This window comes from Carassius carassius, chromosome 1, assembly GCF_963082965.1.
Source record: "Carassius carassius chromosome 1, fCarCar2.1, whole genome shotgun sequence".
In the NCBI taxonomy this organism is placed as follows: Eukaryota; Metazoa; Chordata; class Actinopteri; order Cypriniformes; family Cyprinidae; genus Carassius; species Carassius carassius.
In genome coordinates, this window is record NC_081755.1 from 44,734,934 (window position 1) to 44,755,823 (window position 20,890).

The 20,890-nt window shown below is 40.7% G+C and overlaps 1 protein-coding gene across 2 annotated transcripts; it reads left to right on the forward strand.

Annotated features, from left to right (window-relative positions):
* The first annotated feature begins 208 nt into the window (after nt 1-208).
* LOC132125284 (uncharacterized) lies at nt 209-16,428 on the forward strand. 2 transcript variants are annotated; one of them, XM_059536732.1, is made up of 5 exons: nt 209-447; nt 14,179-14,501; nt 14,610-14,858; nt 14,942-15,073; nt 15,434-16,428. In XM_059536732.1, exons 1-4 carry the CDS (start codon nt 220-222, stop codon nt 15,048-15,050), a joined length of 909 nt encoding a protein of 302 aa, XP_059392715.1. In that variant the 5' UTR covers nt 209-219; the 3' UTR covers nt 15,051-15,073; nt 15,434-16,428. The 2 variants fall into 2 exon arrangements, with proteins under 2 accessions (XP_059392715.1, XP_059392646.1); XM_059536663.1 differs by having other exon boundaries at nt 14,942-15,025.
* The last annotated feature ends 4,462 nt before the right edge of the window (nt 16,429-20,890 follow it).

Here is a 20,890-nt window from a genome sequence, read left to right on the forward strand (position 1 = left end):
ATTCTGGAGTATATGCAAATTGCTATTATAAAAACTTAAGCAGCAACTTTTCCAACTTCCAATATTTATGTAATTCTTAAAACTTTTGGCCACGACTGTACAATGTTTTTTATTTTTATTTTATGCACATAAAATCATAAACTGAAAAGGTTAAAAAAGGTATAGTTATTTAATAATGTTATATGTTGTGTGTGTCTGTACAGGATGAGCTCTAGCTTCATGCTGTGTGTAATCAGAGAGATCTATGAGTCTGGCTCTGTGGGTATTGTGTCCGGTCTGTTGAGTTCAGTGGAGAACTACATTAATCTGCAGAACAGAGAGCTAGACTCTGTCCACTGTGCGGCCCTGCGCTTCACACTGCAGCACTGCACTGCAGTTTCACTCAATCTACAGTGGACCTCCATACCAGAGGAAGAGCTGGAGGGCATTCTGCTTCTCTTCACCCATGTCTCAGGTCTCACTGCTTTTTTTCTATGAGTGCTTCTCAATAGGAAGGCTTCATCATAGTGAGGGTGTATTCTTCCAGCACCAGTCCTTCTGAGGCTTTAAAATAGTCATCCTTAGAATTAAACACTAAAGGCTAGTATAAGTCAGAAGATATCCATCACCTGCAGTCAGGGTACTTTTAAAAATCTTTACTTGTAATCTTTACTGTACTTTTATTTTCATATTAATACAACCCGAATTCCGGAAAAGTTGGGACGTTTTTTAAATTGTAATAAAATGAAAATTAAAAGACTTTCAAATCACATGAGCCAATATTTTATTCACAATAGAACATAGATAACATAGCAAATGTTTAAACTGAGAAAGTTTACAATTTTATGCACAAAATGAGCTCATTTCAATTTTGATTTCTGCTACAGGTCTCAAAATAGTTGGCATGTTTACCATGGTGTAGCATCTCCTTTTCTTTTCAAAACAGTTTGAAGATGTCTGGGCATTGAGGCTATGAGTTGCTAGAGTTTTGCTGTTGGAATTTGGTCCCATTCTTGCCTTATATTTAATGATGCGCCAAATGTTCTCTATAGGTGAAAGATCTGGACTGCAGGCAGGCCAGGTTAGCACCCGGACTCTTCTTCGACGAAGCCATGCTGTTGTTATAGCTGCAGTATGTGGTTTTGCATTGTCCTGCTGAAATAAACAAGGCCTTCCCTGAAATAGACGTTGTTTGGAGGGAAGCATATGTTGCTCTAAAACCTTTATATACCTTTCAGCATTCACAGAGCCTTCCAAAACATGCAAGCTGCCCATACCGTATGCACTTATGCACCCCCATACCATCAAAGATGCTGGCTTTTGAACTGAACGCTGATAACATGCTGGAAGGTCTCCCTCCTCTTTAGCCCGGAGGACACGGTGTCCGTGATTTCCAACAAGAATGTCAAATTTGGACTCGTCTGACCATAAAACACTATTCCACTTTGAAATAGTCCATTTTAAATGAGCCTTGGCCCACAGGACACGACAGCGCTTCTGGACCATGTTCACATATGGCTTCCTTTTTGCATGATAGAGCTTTAGTTGGCATCTGCTGATGGCACGGCGGATTGTGTTTACCGACAGTGGTTTCTGAAAGTATTCCTGGGCCCATTTAGTAATGTCATTGACACAATCATGCCGATGAGTGATGCAGTGTCGTCTGAGAGCCCGAAGACCACGGGCATCCAATAAAGGTCTCCGGCCTTGTCCCTTACGCACAGAGATTTCTCCAGTTTCTCTGAATCTTTTGATGATGTTATGCACTGTAGATGATGAAATTTGCAAAGCCTTTGCAATTTGACGTTGAGGAACATTGTTTTTAAAGTTTTCCACAATTTTTTTACGCAGTCTTTCACAGATTGGAGAGCCTCTGCCCATCTTTACTTCTGAGAGACTCTGCTTCTCTAAGACAAAGCTTTTATAGCTAATCATGTTACAGACCTGATATCAATTAACTTAATCACTAGATGTTCTCCCAGCTGAATCTTTTCAAAACTGCTTGCTTTTTTAGCCATCTGTTGCCCCCGTGCCAACTTTTTTGAGACCTGTAGCAGGCATTAAATTTTAAATGAGCTAATTAAGTGAATAAAAGTGTAAAATTTCTCAGTTTAAACATTTGCTACGTTATCTATGTTCTATTGTGAATAAAATATTGGCTCATGTGATTTGAAATTCCTTTAGTTTTCATTTTATTAACATTTAAAAAACGTCCCAACTTTTCCAGAATTCGGGTTGTACAGTACAGTAAATTACAACCACTCTGTATGTGGTTTAGAAGACTATTTTCCAAAGATGCTTCAAAAGGAAATCACATTCAATGGCACTTGATGGCATGGCAGCCAAAATATGCAGCTATGCATATGAGAAACACCTTATATTTCCCTGTTCTCTCTGCTCTTCTATATCTCCCTGTCTGCAGTCTGCCTGCTTGTTAAATTCAATAGTTTCTGGGTGATATCAAAGTTTTGAGGTAGTTGCATTATTTTGTGACTAGTTAAAAGCACATTATTTTGTCGGTAGTACTTTACATAAAATGTCTTGGACTGCATCTCTGGTAAAGGCTCTGTAAATTCATATAAAGTCTGTGTAAACACATTTTGAATTCATTCTTGAAATTATCATCATGTGGCAGTGGAATTGTTTATTTTGTCTTTTTTAAAAGTACCGAAAAATAATAATTAATGGAACCAGTACGGAACATTAGTCATTAAGAAGAATCAGAATGATGGGGCACACGTGCGCAGATCATGGAGTAGTCATATTTTTCTGAGCGCTCCACTGACAATACATTTTTTATATTTTTGTAATTTAAGTACCCTTAATCCACTTCACAATTGATAATAACTTTTTGAGAGTTAACTTTAGTCAGTTGTTTTGAGTATTTAGGGAGATTTAAGTGCGCTAAGGACGATTTTTGTTATTTCGCTGACTCGTTCTGTCGGTAAATGGCGTCTAAAAAATCTTCAAAAATTGTTGCAATTAAGGAGGACGCCAATCCAGGTGACTCTGTCTCACAGGGAAATGTGAATGCAATACTTGCTGCAATCGGTGCCCAAGGGGATGATTTGAAATTGTTATTCCATAGTTATTCATTTTTTATTTTAAATGTTCACACAACAACTCTTTAAAAGCAACAACCTGAAGGATACAGTAGAAAACAATAGAGAAGCATTAAGATCTCACCTCAAGGAAAAGCAGTTATAGTGTTTTCATTTTATTACGTGTTTTCATTTACCCCATCATTTAAATCGCTAAAACCAGCTGTCAGATGTTTTCGCGCCACTCCCGGTTGCTGAGCAGCTGAGTTTGACAGCTGCCTGTCAGAGTGTCGTTTTTTAGGATTGTAAATCTAGTAAAAGAAATGGACAAATACAAGCAGTGTGTGGACAGTGCACAGTAAAAGTGTACAGCGTGTGCGCAGCTTTCATAATACGATACATACATTTAATTAACTTTTTTTTTTTAATTCTGCAATTTTGCGCCCCGTCCAGCAGATGGCGCCCCAGGCGGCCGCCTGTGTCGCCTGTCGGCAAAGCCGGCCCTGCTCGCTTGGATACGTTGGATGCTACGCTGGTTAACCTGCAGTCAGAACAGGCAGGCGTTAAACAAAAAATGCTGGAGATAGAATGTGCTATGAACGGTTCCGATTTACGCCTCGGAGAGGTGGAAAAGGTGTGTGAAGACTTGCGTGCGGAAAACAAATCTCTCTGGGCTAAGCTGAACGATTTGGAAGGACGTTCTCGAAGGCTGAATCTCAAATTTGTGGGAATAAACGAAAGGTGAGGAGCGGGGGCGCCCTTCGGTGTTCATTTCTGACTTGATTACTGAACTTTTCGGCCGAGACAACTTCCTCAAACCTGTGAAGATTGACCGAGCTTATCGGGTGCTATTACCCAAGCCATCTGAAGGCCAGAGTCCTCGCACCATTATCGCACGGATCCACAATGATCGGGATAAAGACTTAATCCTTTGCCTGAGCCAGGATAAATTTTCTCTGGAATTTAAAGGAAAGCGGATTCATATCTTCCCTGATTATACACCGGAGGTGACAGCGCGGCGACGTGCGTTTAGTTCGATCACGAAAGCTCTGCAGGAGGCTGGCTTGAAATGGTCTCTGCGTTTTCCGGCAAAATTGATGGTGCATTACAATGGTCGCAAGCTTTTTTTCGAATCTCCGGTAGAGGCCAAGACGTTTGTGGATAACTTGTCGAATGAGTCAGCATAGTCTCTACGTACTCAGCTTGCTCCGAATATGGACCCTGACTAATAGAAGTGGACTATTTTTGGAACATTCTGTTAATTCTCACGGTGGTACATGATTCAGATTACTGACTATTTGTGCAGTGGTGAACAGAAGTATTTTTTTTTCTTCTTCTTCTACTCGTGTGTTTTTCATTATTTCTGCTCTTTTTTGGCTAAGGTAAGCTTAGTTAGTTTTGCACTCTTGTTGTCTCCGAGATGATGGGGAATACTCGCTGCTTCAATCATGGGGCAGCTGTGGGGAGTTCGTGAGTTCTTCTTTGTTTTTTTAGTTGCACCAGATCATGTTTATTCTTGCTGTGGTTGCTAGTGCTACTGATCTTGTGTTTGCTATGTTTTTGAAGATATTGAATGACTGACACTGGTCTTAAAGGGTTAGTTCACCCAGATAGCAAATTTATGTAATTAATAACTTACCCTCATGTTGTTTCAAACCCGTAAGACCTCCGTTTATCTTTGGAACACAGTTTAAGATATTTTAGATTTAGTCCGAGAGCTCTCAGTCCCTCCATTGAAGCTGTAAATGGTAAATGGACTGCATTTATATAGCGCTTTCAACAGACCACATGGCCATCCAAAGCGCTTTACAATTTTGCCTCACATTCACCCATTCACACACTCATTCACACACCGACAGAGATGTATAAAGTACTAGAGACCCAGACTTGAGTAAAAGTACAAGTGCTCTATCAAAAAAATGACTTGAGTAGAAGTTGAAGTCCTCTTTAAGCACCACACTTAAGTAGAAGTACTAAAGTATTCAACATTTTTTGTACTTAAGTATTGCAAGTAGTCTATTTGTAAATTTACTGCTCAAGTACTGAAAGTAAAAGTACAAGTATTGTGTTATGTAGTTATTAAAGAAAGTAGTCAAAAGTTTGAACATATTGATTTTACTATTTCAAATGATTAACCTAAAGGACAATCACAATTCCTTTGACTGTAACTTTTTGTAAACAAAAAACAGATTAAAGGGTTAGTTCGCCCAATTTGCAAAATTATGTCATTAATAACTTACCCTCATGTTGTTTCAAACCCGTATGACCTCCGTTTATTTTTGGAACACAGTTTAAGATATTTTAGATTTAGTCCGAGAGCTCTCAGTCCCTCCATTGAAGCTGTGTGCACGTTATACTGTCCATGTCCAGAAAGGTAAGAAAAACATCATCAAAGTAGTCCATGTGACATCAGAGGTTCAGTTAGAATTTTTTGAAGCATCGAAAATACATTTTGGTCCAAAAATAGCAAAAACGACGACTTTATTCAGCATTGTCTTCTCTTCCGTGTCTGTTGTGAGAGAGAGTTCAAATCAAAGCAGCTGGATATCTGGTTCGCGAATGAATCATTCAGTTCAACAAATCGAACTGAATCGTTTTAAACGGTTCGCATCTCTAATATGCATTAATCCACAAATGACTTAAGCTGTTAACTTTTTTAATGTGGCTAACACTCCCTCTGAGTTCAAACAAACCAATATCCCGGAGTAATTCATGTACTCAAACCGTACACTGACTGAACTGCTGTGAAGAGAGAACTGAAGATGAACACCGAGCCAGATAATGACTCGTTCACGAGTCAAGAACCGTTTCTGTCAGACGCATCCGATTCGTGAACCGAGGAGCTGATGATACTGCGCATGTGTGATTCAGCGTGAAGCAGACCGACACACAGGGCGTCTGAACTGAACTGATTCTTTTGGTGATTGATTCTGAACTGATTCTGTGCTAGTGTTATGAGCGCGGGTAAACCGAAGGCTTGAATCAAGGGCAATCATCGCAAATGATGCCATTATACATCGAGCGCAAAAGAACCGGTGAACCGTTTTCTTCAACCGGTTTATTGAATCGAACTGTCCGAAAGAACTACTGGTGATCCGAAAACCGATGCAACCGGTTCTATTTCGTTCTTCCTGACCGCCAGAGGCAGTGCTTCACACTGGATACTATCTCTCGTTGCAAATGCATAGGTCGAGTCTAATACAAACAATGTCCCTCGTGACCAGGATGACTCGGGGTGCTCCCCTATTTAACCCCTTGACTTCCTGCAGGCTGTCCCCTATAATCTTCTTGCGTGCATGTATGCAGGTCGTAGTTTATGTAAAAAAAATAAAAATAAAAAAAAACACTGGAATCCGTTCTTCACAGCTTCGCAACAGGAAGCATTGTTGGTGTCTCGTGATTTCGCGTCCTCCAGAGGCTGCAACGGATTCATTGGGATTCCATTGATAACGAAATAAAGCAGGTGAGTTTGTTTACATTTATGCTGGGGTTCGTTCTCGTTTTCCTGGCATTGTGTTGGTCGCTGGACAGAGTGTTTTCGCTCGTTGAAAGGACCATAATAACTTGCAGCTGTAAGTTAAGTTAGTTAAGACCTCGCTTGGAGTGTGTGCGCTCTGTATAGCGATTGGTATCTAGATTAATAGGTACAATACTCATCTACTGTGTTATTGAATGAGCTAGCAGTTGTTAAAAAAATTAAAATAAAATAAAAATACTAAAAACTAAGAAATTAAGCTTGTGCCTCGTGTATATATAACAACATACACGCATTAATTATAGTAGGATTTGTTAGTGTATTTACATGTACACTTCAATAATGGTGTGTGTATAATATATTGTATAGAAATAATTTCTCTAGTAAGTTTTCTGGCAAGGCTTGCTTAGGGAAGTGACAGAGTGATTCCGCTCAACCTACCAAATATCTTCCGGAACCAGAATGGAAAAGTTACCTCATACTTGCACATTGTGCATGACTGTTCTCCAGGCGGATGATGGGCATGACTGCTGCCCTTCCTGTTTAGGCCTAGAACACCTTAAACAGGGCCTCACAGAAGACGCTTGCATGAACTGTAGCGTCATGTCTTGGGAGAGGAGGACTTCGAGGGTAACTATGGTGGAAGGGCTTTTGGGAGAGTCGCTACCACCACCTCCACCACATAAAACAACAAGTAAGCGTAAAAATACTGGATCAACCAGTGCTTCCGCTGGTAAAAGACCCAAGGAAGACCCTTTAGGGAAGAAGGTGGAGGTGCTGACGGCTGAGTTTGCTCAGATCAAGTCTTTGCTTATGAAGTTGCAACCGAGCCGGAGACTATGAGTATCCTCAGTCGAAAGCCCTGCTAAGGAGTCACCCATTGGGGAGGAGGATGTCCTTTCAATGGCGGCTTCTCAGAGCCAGTTCTATGATGATGATGATGGAGAAGTGGAGGTTATATCTGATCATCAATCCCAATTCTCCCATGATGGCTCCCAGGAAGCTGGTCATGGATCGGCAGAAGGTCCACAGTCAGAGCAAGAGCTGGTGAAGCAAGCTCTTCAGGCTGCATTGGCTCGCTTGGGTGTTGACACAGCCCCGGTGGTGGCAACCTCTTCTAGTGCTTTTTTCAGAGATTCAGCGCATCCCTCTCCTCTTACAATTCCACCATCAAAGCATTATATCGAGGAGTTGCAAAGATGCTGGGCTAACCCTAGGACGCTTATGCACCCCACTAGTGCAAACAGGGCATTGGCTGCGATGCAGGATGCAGACACTTATGGCTTGGGTCAGATGCCTAAGGTTGATCCGTTTATTGCCTCATTTGTTCTTTCTCCAGAGGAGGTATTGAGGCCTAATGTTCGATGCCCCCGGCCTCAATGCAGGATTACAGATGATCATCTTATCCAGGCATATAACACGGCAGCACGAATGGGTCGCATTGGCAATTCTCTCTCCCATCTCATGTTGGCCCTGTCTCAGTCCCTTCAATCCTCAGGGAGTGATCCTTTTAACCAAAACTTAAGTGATGCCTCCCTTCAGGCAGTGGCATTCATGACAAGAGAGCTGGGAAGGCTTATGTCAACGCTCACACAAGCACGCCGCCAAGTCTGGCTTGCACAATCACCTCTGTCTGAGGCATGTAGGAGAACACTAAGGGACCTTCCTGTAGTTCCAGGGCAACTGTTTGGGCCAGCTGCACAGGAGACACTGGAGCGTAGTGTCCAGGTGAATCAGACCAGGCAGCAGTTTGCTGACCTGAGGAGAGTTCCACAGGCTCACGTAAATTACCGACAGCCTTCTGGGGGGTATGAATTGCCACGCTCTACGTTTTCAACACGCCCAGGTGCTCTTCACAAGGGCCAGCCTCCGAGATCACCACGTGTAGAAAATTCTGCTCCACGGCCCCGGGCTCAGGGTCAGCAAGTATTTCAGGCTCCTAGGGGTAGAGCACCTGGCCAACGGCCCACCAGGGATGCTAGAGGCCATGCACGTAGGTCCTGAAGGTCAGCGGCCGGCCGTCGGACGGTTTTCTTATCAGCAGCTCAGTTACTGGGAAACAACAACTTCCGACCCATGGGTTATAGCAACACTAACCCAGGGGTACAAGCTGCAGTTCCGAGGGCGGCCGCCCGCTTTCAAAGGGATCAGGATGACCGTAGTCTCAGACCCCAACAGTTCACTTGCCTTAAAACGAGAAATAGCAAAACTCCTAGAGAAAGGTGCCATCGAACCAGTAGATTGGTCAGAACGGCTAGGTGGGTTTTTCTCCATTTACTTCCTCATTCCAAAGAAAGATGGCGGTGTAAGGCCCATACTCGACCTTCGCGGCCTCAACAAGTTCCTGAAGATCTTACCATTTCGTATGTTGCGCATAACCGATGTTCTTCAGGCGGTCGAGCAGCAGCACTGGTTTACTACGGTAGACCTAAAGGATGCTTACTTCCATATTCCAATTGCTCCTCAACACAGGCCGTTCCTCCGATTTGCATTCCAGGACCAGGTTTATCAATTCCGTGTCCTCCCATTCGGCCTTTCTCTATCGCCACAAGTCTTCACCAGGTGCATGGTGCACTGGCTCCAATCCAAGCCACAGGGCTACAGGTGCTTCCATACTTGGACGACTGGCTCCTTTGCTCCCTCTCTCAGGAGCAGGCAGTGTTAGAAATCACACAGCTGCTCGCACATAAACTGACACACTCTTGCAGTTTAAATCTAGATTAAAGACCCATCTCTTTAACCTGGCATACACATAACATACTAATATGCTTTTATTATCCAAATCCGTTAAAGGATTTTTAGGCTGCATTAATTAGGTAAACCGGAACTGGAAACACTTCCCATAACAACCTATGTACTTGCTACATCATTAGAAGAATGGCATCTACGCTAATATTTGTCTGTTTCTCTCTTGTTCCGAGGTCACCGTGGCCACCAGATCCAGTCTGTGTCCAGATCAGAGGGTCACTGCAGTCACCCGGATCCAGTACGTATCCAGACCAGATGGTGGATCAGCACCTAGAAAGGACCTCTACATCCCTGAAAGACAGCGGAGACCAGGACAACTAGAGCCCCAGATACAGATCCCCTGTAAAGACCTTGTCTCAGAGGAGCACCAGGACAAGACCACAGGAAACAGATGATTCTTCTGCACAATCTGACTTTGCTGCAGCCTGGAATTGAACTACTGGTTTCGTCTGGTCAGAGGAGAACTGGCCCCCCAACTGAGCCTGGTTTCTCCCAAGGTTTTTTTCTCCATTCTGTCACCGATGGAGTTTCGTTCCTTGCCGCTGTCGCCTCTGGCTTGCTTAGTTGGGGACACTTCATCTACAGTGATATCGTTGACTTGATTGCAAATAAATGCACAGACACTATTTAACTGAACAGAGATGACATAACTGAATCCAATGATGAACTGCCTTTAACTATCATTTTTGCATTATTGACACTGTTTTCCTAATGAATGTTGTTCAGTTGCTTTGACGCAATGTATTTTGTTTAAAGCGCTATATAAATAAAGGTGACATTGACATTGACATATTACTCAACTGGGCCTTTCTGTGAATTTCAGCAAGAGCCGATTAATTCCAAGTCAGTCTGTGGGGTTCCTAGGTCTCACGCTGGACTCACAGTCAATGAAAGCCACTCCATCAGAACAACGGGTGGACAATATACTACTACTCCTTCAACGGTTTCGGAGGCATGCCAGACTCCCATTCAGGTGCTTCCTCAGGCTCACAGGTATGTTGGCGGCAGCAGTGGCAGTCATACCATTGGGCCTCCTTTCACTACGCCCCTTTCAAAGATGGGTGAACAGTCTCCACTTGAACCCCAGTTGGCACAAGAACAGGTTGATAAAGGTGACACAGCGATGCCTTCGGGCCCTGAAGTCTTGGAGGAGCAGATTGTATCTGACCAAGGGGGTTGTTCTGGACATGATTCCCTCTCGAAGGGAGATAGTCCAGACCGATGCGTCCCTTACTGGCTGGGGGGCAGTCTGGCAACACAGAGCAGTCACAGGACAATGGGGTCCTCGGGAAAAGGGCGAGAATATAAATACCCTAGAACTTCGTGCAGTTCTGCAAGCTCTGAAGCACCTCGCTCCGTTTTTGAAGGGCAGGCATATTCTCGTCAGGTCGGACAACAGATCGGTGGTTTATCACATCAACCATCAAGGGGGCACAAGGTCCAGCCAATCCCTTCAAGTATCGCAGGAACTGCTGACTTGGGCCTTCCCTCGCTTTGCAAGTATCAGAGCAATGCATATTCCAGGGGTATTAAACGTGGTTCCAGATATCTTGTCGCACCACAGAATTCCATCAACGGAGTGGAGGCTCAACCCAGAAGTGGTAGAGATGATATGGCAGCGGTTTGGCAGGGCAGAAGTGGACCTATTTGCCTCGGCGACAACGACCCACTGCCGTCTCTGGTTCTCACTAGCAGAGGAATCCAGTCCGCTGGGGCAGGATGCTCTAGCCCACGCCTGGCCAGATCGGTTACTCTATGCCTTTCCCCTGATACCGATGATCGGGGTGACTGTTCAAGAGCACCACAGGTTGCTGCTAGTGGCGCCAAACTGGCCGGGGAGACCTTGGGTTCCAGTGATGTACAGGCTCCTAGACGGGGATCCTTGGACTCTTCCCAGGAGAAAGGATCTCCTCCAGCAGTTGGAGGGTCAGATTTGGCACCCGAATCCAGAACGCCTGCAGCTCTGTGTGTGGCCTCTGAGGGGTTGGAACCACTCTTTGGAGCCTGCGATCAAAGGGTCCATATTGAGCTCTAGAGCACCTTCCACCAGGAGTGCTTATGCCTATCGATGGAAGCTTTTCTCTGATTGGTGTAGGGAGCAAGCAGTGGTCCCAGAGCACTGCCCTGTTCCTCTGATTTTACGTTTTCTGCAGTCACTATTAGAAAAGAATAGAGCAGCTGCTACTTTAAGAGTTTATGTGGGCCTAGTCTTAAAGTCTCTTACATTGCCTCGTTTGAACCTCTAGAGCAGAGTGATCTGAAGTGGATATCATTGAAGGCAGCGTTTCTCTTGGCCATTGCTTCGGCTAAGCGGGTGAGTGAACTTCACGCGTTATCAGTTAACACATCCTGTATGCGTTGGAACGCAGATGGCTCGGTTGTGACGTTATGGCCCAACCCAGCATTTCTCCCCAAGCGGCTTTCTACCCTTTTTAGAAACCAGGCTATTGAGCTGGCAGTGTTTAATCCTCCGATGTCAAACATGCTGGAAGAAAGTGGAAGCACACTGCTGTGTCCAGTAAGAGCTCTCCGGGCCTATCTGAGGGCCACAGAAGTTTTTCGACAATCAGACCAACTATTTCTCTGTCACGGGGGCCCAAAAAGAGGTCAGCCCCTCTCAAAGCAGGGATTGTCGCACTGGGTAGTTGAGGTTATCACCCATGCTTACACATCTAATAAATATCCAGTGCCTTTGGGGGTGAGATGCCATTCGACAAGAGGGATATCAACGTCTTGGGCTGCATTAAAAGGGGTCTTTCTAAGTGACATCTGTGCAGCAGCTACGTGGTCATCAACAAATACCTTTGCCAGATACTACAGGGTCAATGTGGCTGCTTCCGGTAATATTGGAACAGCTGTCCTGTCGGGACCCTCAACTGCCTCTTAAGGGTGAGTAGGGCCTCCTCGTGACCTTGTTGTATAAGTCATCCAGTGTGAAGCACTGCCTCTGGCGGTCAGGAAGAATGAAATAGAACGAGAGTTACGTATGTAACTGCGGTTCTATGAGTTCTGTATGACCGCCAGAGCTTTCTGTCACTCGGAGTCAGGCGAGAAGATTCCGTTGGGACAGTCTGCAGGAAGTCACGGGGTTAAATAGGGGAGCACCCTGAGTCATCCTGGTCATGAGGGACATTGTTTGTATTAGATTCGACCTATGCATTTGCAACGAGAGATAGTATCCAGTGTGAAGCACTGCCTCTGGCGGTCATCCAGAACTCATAGAACCGCAGTTACATACGTAACTCTCGTTCTTCCATAACCTGAACCCCCATTATGGGACTCACAGCTGAAAGTGCTCTACCTAACTTATAATTGTAATAGTTTCCTACTTCAGTGTGTTACAAACATAATTGTGGTGTCTTTAGAAAGAAGACCCTTTGGGCTTTACTTTTTATTAACCATATTTGATAATGCTCAAAAATATTAAAAGTTATAGACACTGAAGTGCCTTGAATTTTTTTTTACCACTCTTAAATATTTTTTTATTTGATATAAAAATACATGAAATGAGTCAGTGAGCAATCTAGAAAAGTAATGGGTTGAAAGCCACATGTCTCATGAGTTTCTATTTCAAATCTGAATAAAATATCATGAAAAATGAGACTCCTGCAAATATTTTTATGAGACTATGTCCACACCCCCCAAATATAAGAAAATATATTTCCCAATAGTATTGAAGGCTTCTACAAACTATTTAGTCAGTAAACATACCACTGCATAGTTTTTTTTTCAATTATAAAACACTAGACAGAAACTTAGACATCATATAAGTGATTTATTTGAGCACTAGAAAAATACTGTAAGAATAATTTGAGTAAGAAAAATAAAAAAAAGATTTAACTTTGTTTGCCAATTACAGAGCATCCTGAGTTTGCTAGAAATGCATCTTTTACAATGAATTACGATGCAAATAAGTGCTGATGGCCACTTATGCAGATGCTAATAACACAAATGTGCCAAAGTAAATAATCCACTCTCTCTATTCATATAGATGCGTTCACTTTGATAGCCGTGATCATTCAGTAATAGCGAGCTGATTTGGGCTGATTTGCACTCAAACAGATGGTAATCATGCAGATACATTCACATTCAACATAAAACACACTCTCACATATATAAAATCTGTCGAAAATTAAAAGAAACAAAGACAAAGGCGATCGCTGTAAGTTCCGCCTCCATCAGCTGACAGGTGCGTCGGAGCGCGTCATGAGCCCTCAGGAGAGAGCGCCAAATTCAAATAAACTATCTTCCGCCTATTTATCATTCATTCTTTTTTCCGGTGGATCGCCTCATTCTGTTTGTGACACTGTACGCTGCGAAACCACGCCATGTTTTTACTACCAAGACGAAGTTTCCGACCGTGAGTTATTCCATAACGGACGCAAACAATTCTGACGCTGAAGAAATGAAATGTTAACAAAGGAATTATGATCCATATTACAACGTTATTGCTTCGTTGGACTAAACGTGCTTCATGAGATGTCGTTCAGTGGACCCTTACCTTCCTAACTAAACTGGGATTTACAGCTGTGGATGTGTTTATGACTCGTTATTACGACGGATCTGGTATGTACAGCGTTTTCATGGCTTATTTTTTTATGTGTACTGCTTACACAAATGTAGCAAATACAGTCTTTATAAGCTTTCCATTGAAAAACAGCGATCTGTCGTCGATGCTTGAGGCTTAGATCTTTATAATGATACATAGATTGTCAAGATTAAATTTGTCCTGTTTCATTTAATCTATTCATAAACACTGACACGTACGAGTTGAGTGGCTTTAAGGACGAGGGCGTCGGGGTGCAGGCTAAGTAGACTGTGACTATCGCTTTAGCAACAATGAGCATAAACTAAGCTGAAATTTTTAAATAGAAGAAAAAAAGCTGCATTAAATCTGGGATGATGGGGATATGGTCAGAATCTGTCCTGATCTAGTTGTCTGTGTTCAGTGTTGACAGGCTGCTGTTACTGAAGATGCTTCACTGCTGCAGTGTCTCTGATGTCCAGCAGGAGGCAGCAGCAGCTCTGCTCTCTGTCCTGAAGCACAAGCTGGATTTCTCCTGCCATTCTGCTCTGGATCTGACTACAAACACAGACTTAGAGCCTCTACATCTGAGCACTGACGACTGCCGTGTGACGTCCAGAGTCATTCAGAAAGCTCATTCAGACACAAAGACACAGATGATTCTTCAGGACTGTGAGATTAATAGAGATGGAATGGATCAGCTGTTCCCAGTGTTACATTCTGTTCAACTCCGGTGAGAAACTTCAGAGTTAGATCACATTCATATACAGATCCAATATAAACATATTCAAGTGTATATATATATATATATATAAAGCATCTCTTGCTCTCTGTCTATTAGCTGTGCTAAATCTCTGCTGCTTCAGTTTCTGGCTCATGTGAGACCTGAGGAAGCCGAGTCTCTCTCTCGAGCTCTGTGTGAAGAGCTGGATCTCAGTCAGACTCAGCTGGACCCGCAGGTCTGTCAAGGTCTGAAGCTGATTCTGGAATATTCTGAAGGACTGACAGAACTGGATCTGAGTCAGTGCCGTCTCACCGATGACAGTCTGGATCTGCTGCTCCCAAACCTCCACAAAGCACAGAAAATAGAGTGAGTGACTGAGAAACAAAACATTTCTGAAGTATGATTTAATAAGTGTTACGTTTCTGATTTGCTTGTTTGTGTGATCTCAGTTTTAGTGGCAACAGCATCACTGACTTTGGGGCTCGAAAAATCTACAAGATTGTCACTCACAACAGTCACATAGAGACAGTAAGGTGCGTGTCTGAGTGTCATCCATAATTCTTTGAACTGTTATTGAAATGGTGAGATCTGTGGTAAAAGGCTTGAGTAGAGCATTTAGAAAAAATGAGTCATCCAAAGAAAAAATAAAATTCATACATCGATGCAATTAATACTTGTCAACAAAACTATTTTCAAACATTTAAATAGAAGCTTTTAGATCAGAAGTTTTTCTAGTCATGGAAAAAATTATTCAGTCAAGTGTGTCCATCTTTGACTGGTACTTCATGTTGTCATGTTGACCAGAGTGAAAATCATTAATATTAATGATGTTTTGTGTGTGTTTCAGTTACATGTATTCACTTTTATCTAAAGTGATTTGCAACTGAAGCATACAAGCAGTGTGTTGTAGCTAATATCAGTGTGTGTTTGTATCTCTGCAGACTCTTTAAAAATAGAATTGTAAATAAAGAGCCCTTCAGCACAGACCCACGTTTTGAGATCTAGTGATGTCAATAACTCTCAACTCTCTGGAATCAAGAAGCAGGTGATATAACCAGAGGATAATAAGGTAACAGCTGTAAACACTCTGAGGAATCTGCCCATCAGAGCCCCAGAGATGAATCAAGCCACCAGACTGTAAACAACATTCATTTTTACCATCAATCGTAATCAGCAGTGGGTTTCTGTTGCATTAACTGTGTTTTGTGAAATGACAACATCAGTCTCCTTTGTTAACCTTCTTTCCCCTTCTCCACCCTTTATATTGTTTGTGTCATGCAGAGTCATGATAGTTCTGAATTTTTATTTTGTTTGTATTTTGCATTTCTATAAATGTTTTTAATTTGCCTTTTCAATTTAGTATTTGTTAGATCTTATTCTATATATTTTTTCTTGTTTTAAATTTAGCAATTAAGTGCTGTCATGTAATTTGAATAATATGAATAAACTGGGATGTAGTCTTTTCATTTTTAAGTGCTTACTAAAACACCTAAAAACAACAGCATGTAAAACAACTGGAATAAATCCTTATGAATACTGAAAAATGCTTTTGATAGCCTATATTTCAAGTAAAATACTGTAGCTGTGACATCTTGCTGTTTTAATATCAACATCGTTCCAGTAGAGGACAGCAATGATTTATTAATTAAAAAAGCACAGAAAATCCACAGTAAAGATGACGAGGAGGAGATGCATGAAAACAACCAAAATCAATAGCAAGTGCATTTCTACTGCTGATCAGCTGATCTTCTCCTCTTCATCCTAAAGAAGAGAAAGATCATTTACAAACAGAAAGTGTTTCACTGTATGAACTTAAACTCATAAGTTTAACAGAGACATTATACTCAGGAAATCACACACACCTCATTCCTGTGACTGAAATGTTTGACTAATTTTGCTTTTGTTTTTAATACTGTATGCAATAAAATCTGCTCCTTTGCTTATTCATGTGAAGTCCAACATGCATTTATTTGGAAATTTTAAACATAATGTTTTGCTTTTCCTAAAAGTTCAGTAATTTTTAATGATAATCATGATCCTGCTTTATTTCATGCTTTATTCTCTCCTTGGGCATGATGGATATTGATAGTAACAGACGATGAGCTTTTGTCTTTCTGAATTCATATCTACTGAATTTGAGATGTATTTATCTGATTCAAGCAGTGTTTTTGAGCAGTATTTTAAAGTAGATATATAGAGGATGATCTGATGGAGATGTACATTAGGGGGATGATAAGGGTCCTTGTATTGTCCTCTTCATGGTTTATGAACACAGCTGTTGCCATGACAATTCCATTTCCACAGACATGCTGGAACAATGGCTTCAATCACTGAAACAATCTCAGTGCCTTTTCAATTGGACAATGAATACGTCTGTATGACAAAGGTATGTCGAAGGATGACTCAGTGCTTACAGAACATAAAAGCATATACTTGTTTCCCAATACAAATATCCACATAAACCTTCTTAATTGAAGATACATTTACTTGAGAAGCAAAACTGTTTCCAGACATCATTATGGATGACATAATAGGAGTCCGGAGTAACCTGACATTTACACCAGGAGTGACCGGGAAAGCCTTTAGTGAGTCATTAGTTACTGTGGAACGGGATGTCCTAAGACAAACATTTTTATGTAAATATGTGGTTTCCAGTCGACAATCAATTGCAGGAATGAAATCTTTATTAACGGCAGTCAGAAGCTGAAGGTTAACCTACTTTGTGTGCCATTTATGTGTGATTCATTAGGCATGCACTTACAAACTTATAGTCTGTAGCTATAGAAACAAACCACTGACTACTATATGCAGCTGATGCACTGTACGCCTCTTGATAACTTGTTGAAGTCATAAAGAGCTGGTTTGGTTAGAATCTGACTAGTAGAGATGTTTTTGATCTCCAAAATGCTGTGAAAGCTTGTTTTTATAGAGCAATGTAAATGACATATTATGCACTTGTGTAATCAATTGTCTAGTATTTGATCCAACAGGAGTCTGCAAGCTGTGACAGTCGAGTTCAAGTTAATTAAGTGCATCATTCAGGTGTTTAAAGTTCACTTTTTTATTTGTGTAACTTTCAGTGTGAGCACACTATATGATCAGACTTTATGCATGCACCTTCAACAGTCTTCAAATATGCATGCAAATATTAATAGAAATTATATTTTGCAGTATACATACTTGATTTATCCATATCGATACCTAATCACACAGCCGAACATACCAGATTTGGTTTGAGTGAGACACGATGCTATCATTGTGAGTGATTGACTAAAAGTGTGTTTATGTTGTGTGAATTCTTTCAGCAGTTACACCTCTTATCTTCAGCCTTGACCTTTTAACCTTAAAAATTATTGAAAACTATAAAACACATGCAATTAGTATAATTCAAATAAAATACAGTAAATTAAGTTAGTTTTCAACCAGAGTTTCTCTGGCGGTTTTGTGGATTTATTTGACCATGATGTCCTGGGAGAGTCTGTCTTTAGCTCTTGGAGAAGCAGAGAGTCCTGGCTGGCTCTTCGATGAATTATTCAGCTTCTCCTGCTGTCTGTGGGTTTGTTTTTAAAGTCTTCTACAACCTTAATTTGCTTTCAGAGACCCAGCAGGTGCTACAGCAGAACCCGTCTTCTAATATTGTGGGTTTTCTTCATTGTTTTCTTGTGTATTGTTGGAAAGGAGTGAGTGTCCATGGAAAATAGTGTTTATGTAACAGGTTTACAGCATGTGCTTTTTGGAGTTTGGAGTGATTGCTCAATCTCATCCTGTAAAACAATATTTGTTGTGCTTATCTGAAGTAAGTTTATTTTGACAAAAATACAACACTATAGTGCAGCTGACCAATGTGCATGCTCTATGAGGTTCATGCTTGAAACTGATGCAGAGATAAGTTTTCACAGTGACACATCGTAAGTGTATCTTACATGTAGTGCTCCTAAAGTCTGCATTCTATATATTGTAGCACTATTCCTGTTTGAATCTTAAGAATTTTATGATCTAAGTTGATATGCTCATTAAAGTCTCCTGAAATATGCAGTCTATGATCAATAACATATTACTTTTGATGTTACACCTTTATTAGATTTTGATAAATGATTATGAAGACACATGTTCTGATATTTGGAATAACATACACTGATTTTGCACAACAACACCAGGAGCACCAAAATCAGTTTTTATTGATGTTGAATTTAAAGGGAATTCTAAGAGTTCAGTCTCAAAATATCTTCATTTGTGTTCCATTGAAAGTCATACAGGTTTAGAATGACACCAGGGTGCGTAGATGGTGACAGAATGTACTTTTGGGGTGAATTGTTCTTTTAAGTGACACAATCATTTGTGGTGTAGCATACTTTTGGTGGTTTTATTGCACAGAGCTGATTAGTCCTCCTCTGCATGTGTGCTTCTCCCACAGAACACCCCCCTCTCTCCTCCACCCCTCTCATTTCTACTTTCATCTGCTCTCCTCTCGGGTATCGTATTGTATTGTATTGTCTTTAAGCCCTAAACATGAAAGCAATCTGCTCAGCAACTGTCACATCAGACGACACCAGGCTTTCATCTGATAAACGCTTGCAACTTTTGATTGCAGAACAAAAAAACGGCAGTCCTGGGACCCTCAGAGGGCCGCAAGGGGAAATGCTAAAGAGTTTGTAGAACTTTTTAAACAGAAAAACACTTGAATAAAAAAATTGACTTAATTGGAAATTATTGCACTTTCTTTATGCTTTACATTTGCAAATCATGAAATTGATCTTATGTTTACTTTATTTTTCTATGTAAGGTCATGGTTTTTTTTATTTTTATCTTTTATTTTATTATTTACTTAATTGGGAAGAAAATTGCATATTTTTGTGAAAAAATTATTATATTTGAAGTGTTCTCTCCTTGTAATTTTCTTCAAGAATATTGTTTGCATCTGTTTCGTCACTGTCATTTCATCTTGTTTGCTGGTCAGTTTTAATGAGATATTTTGTGTAATGCCACTTTTGAGCAACATATTACCAATGTGTGAATATAAGGTATTTTTTTTTTTTTTTTAACATTACGTTTTCCTCCCACAGGACTGTTACGTGGTGCCTTTTAGCATTTATTTATTTTTAGAAATAAAAATCATTATAAATAATATGTTATATTCTGGTTAAAACAGAAGAAAATTTGAAATGTTTCTTTGACTGCTAGCTTTAAAAAATATATGTAGAGAGAGAGAGAATTTCAGGTAACAATGTTAACTGAAACTCTCTCTATTAGTTAACTAATAGCACTGATAATAATACAATGATTTAACTAAATCTAAATCATTGGATGAATTAGCATTCCTTCCTTGCAATAATTTGTGTTGTGTATGTATATGTATATACACACATGCATACATACAGTACATACATACATACATCATATTATATAAACCGTAGTCTCAGGATTATTGAAACAAGTTATATAATAAGTAAGTCAGTTGTACTTATGATAGAGTTTGTAAAGAACAATCAGTTCTTCTATAACTGTCATGGTTAAAGGCGACAGGGCTGCTGTAGGCTGATGGCAGAGATGCTGATGTCTGCCGATGGTGTGTCTAATGCTGATGCAGCTATGGAAAGCTCTCATGCCAGAGGGATCTTTTCTACTCTCAGCTCATTTCAATTCAGCAAAAGAGTCCACTTACAGCTTCACCTTAGCATGAATTTTCCTGATGTACATCACACTACAACAACGAAGTTGCTAAAAAACACAACTGTGAGCAAGGCGACAGATACTGTATCAGGAAATTCTTTAGGAACATGCATTACATGCATAAAAATAAGGGTTCATTACTGACATTGATGGTTCCATGAAGAAGGGTTTTATGATTGCTCTAACATTGCACTCCAGTATATGATTCATGGATATGGTGTGCCTTTATGATCCACAGAGTCATTTGACGTGATGTGAGAGCAATAGCTGTATGCTCAAAACACATAAATAATAAACAAGATTATACTCCAGAGCAGCAACACAGCCATTTTGTCCTTTAGTGTTCATATTTGCAAATGTTGGCTTGCAAGACCCACCATCAGTCATTCTGTCAAATCAATTCCCACCTCAGAGCCTCAGCAGCCGACCGTTTCCAGTGACTAACCACAGATAAATAAACCTGTCTTCAGCTTCAGTATCTATCAGCTGGCTAGGCCAAATAATGATTTCAAATTATACATCGCTCAGTGTATTAGAATTAACTGATGAACTATTATTATTCATTGATTACTTTTAGCATTTATTTATTTTTAACAATAATTAGCATAATTATTATTATTAAAATATGTTTTAATCATTTTTATTTCAGTTTTAGTAATATAAATATTATTTTCAGGTTAAAATAGAAGAATATTAGAAATGTTTCTTTGGCTTTATAAAATATATTT

Coding starts and splice junctions, on each gene's coding strand:
- LOC132125284 (XM_059536663.1), top strand. CDS start 220: ATGCTGTGTGTAATCAGAGAGATCTATGAGTCTGGCTCTGTGGGTATT. Junction 14,502..14,609: donor TTACATTCTGTTCAACTCCG/GTGAGAAACTTC, acceptor TCTGTCTATTAG/CTGTGCTAAATCTCTGCTGC. Junction 15,026..15,433: donor AGTCACATAGAGACAGTAAG/GTGCGTGTCTGA, acceptor GTATCTCTGCAG/ACTCTTTAAAAATAGAATTG.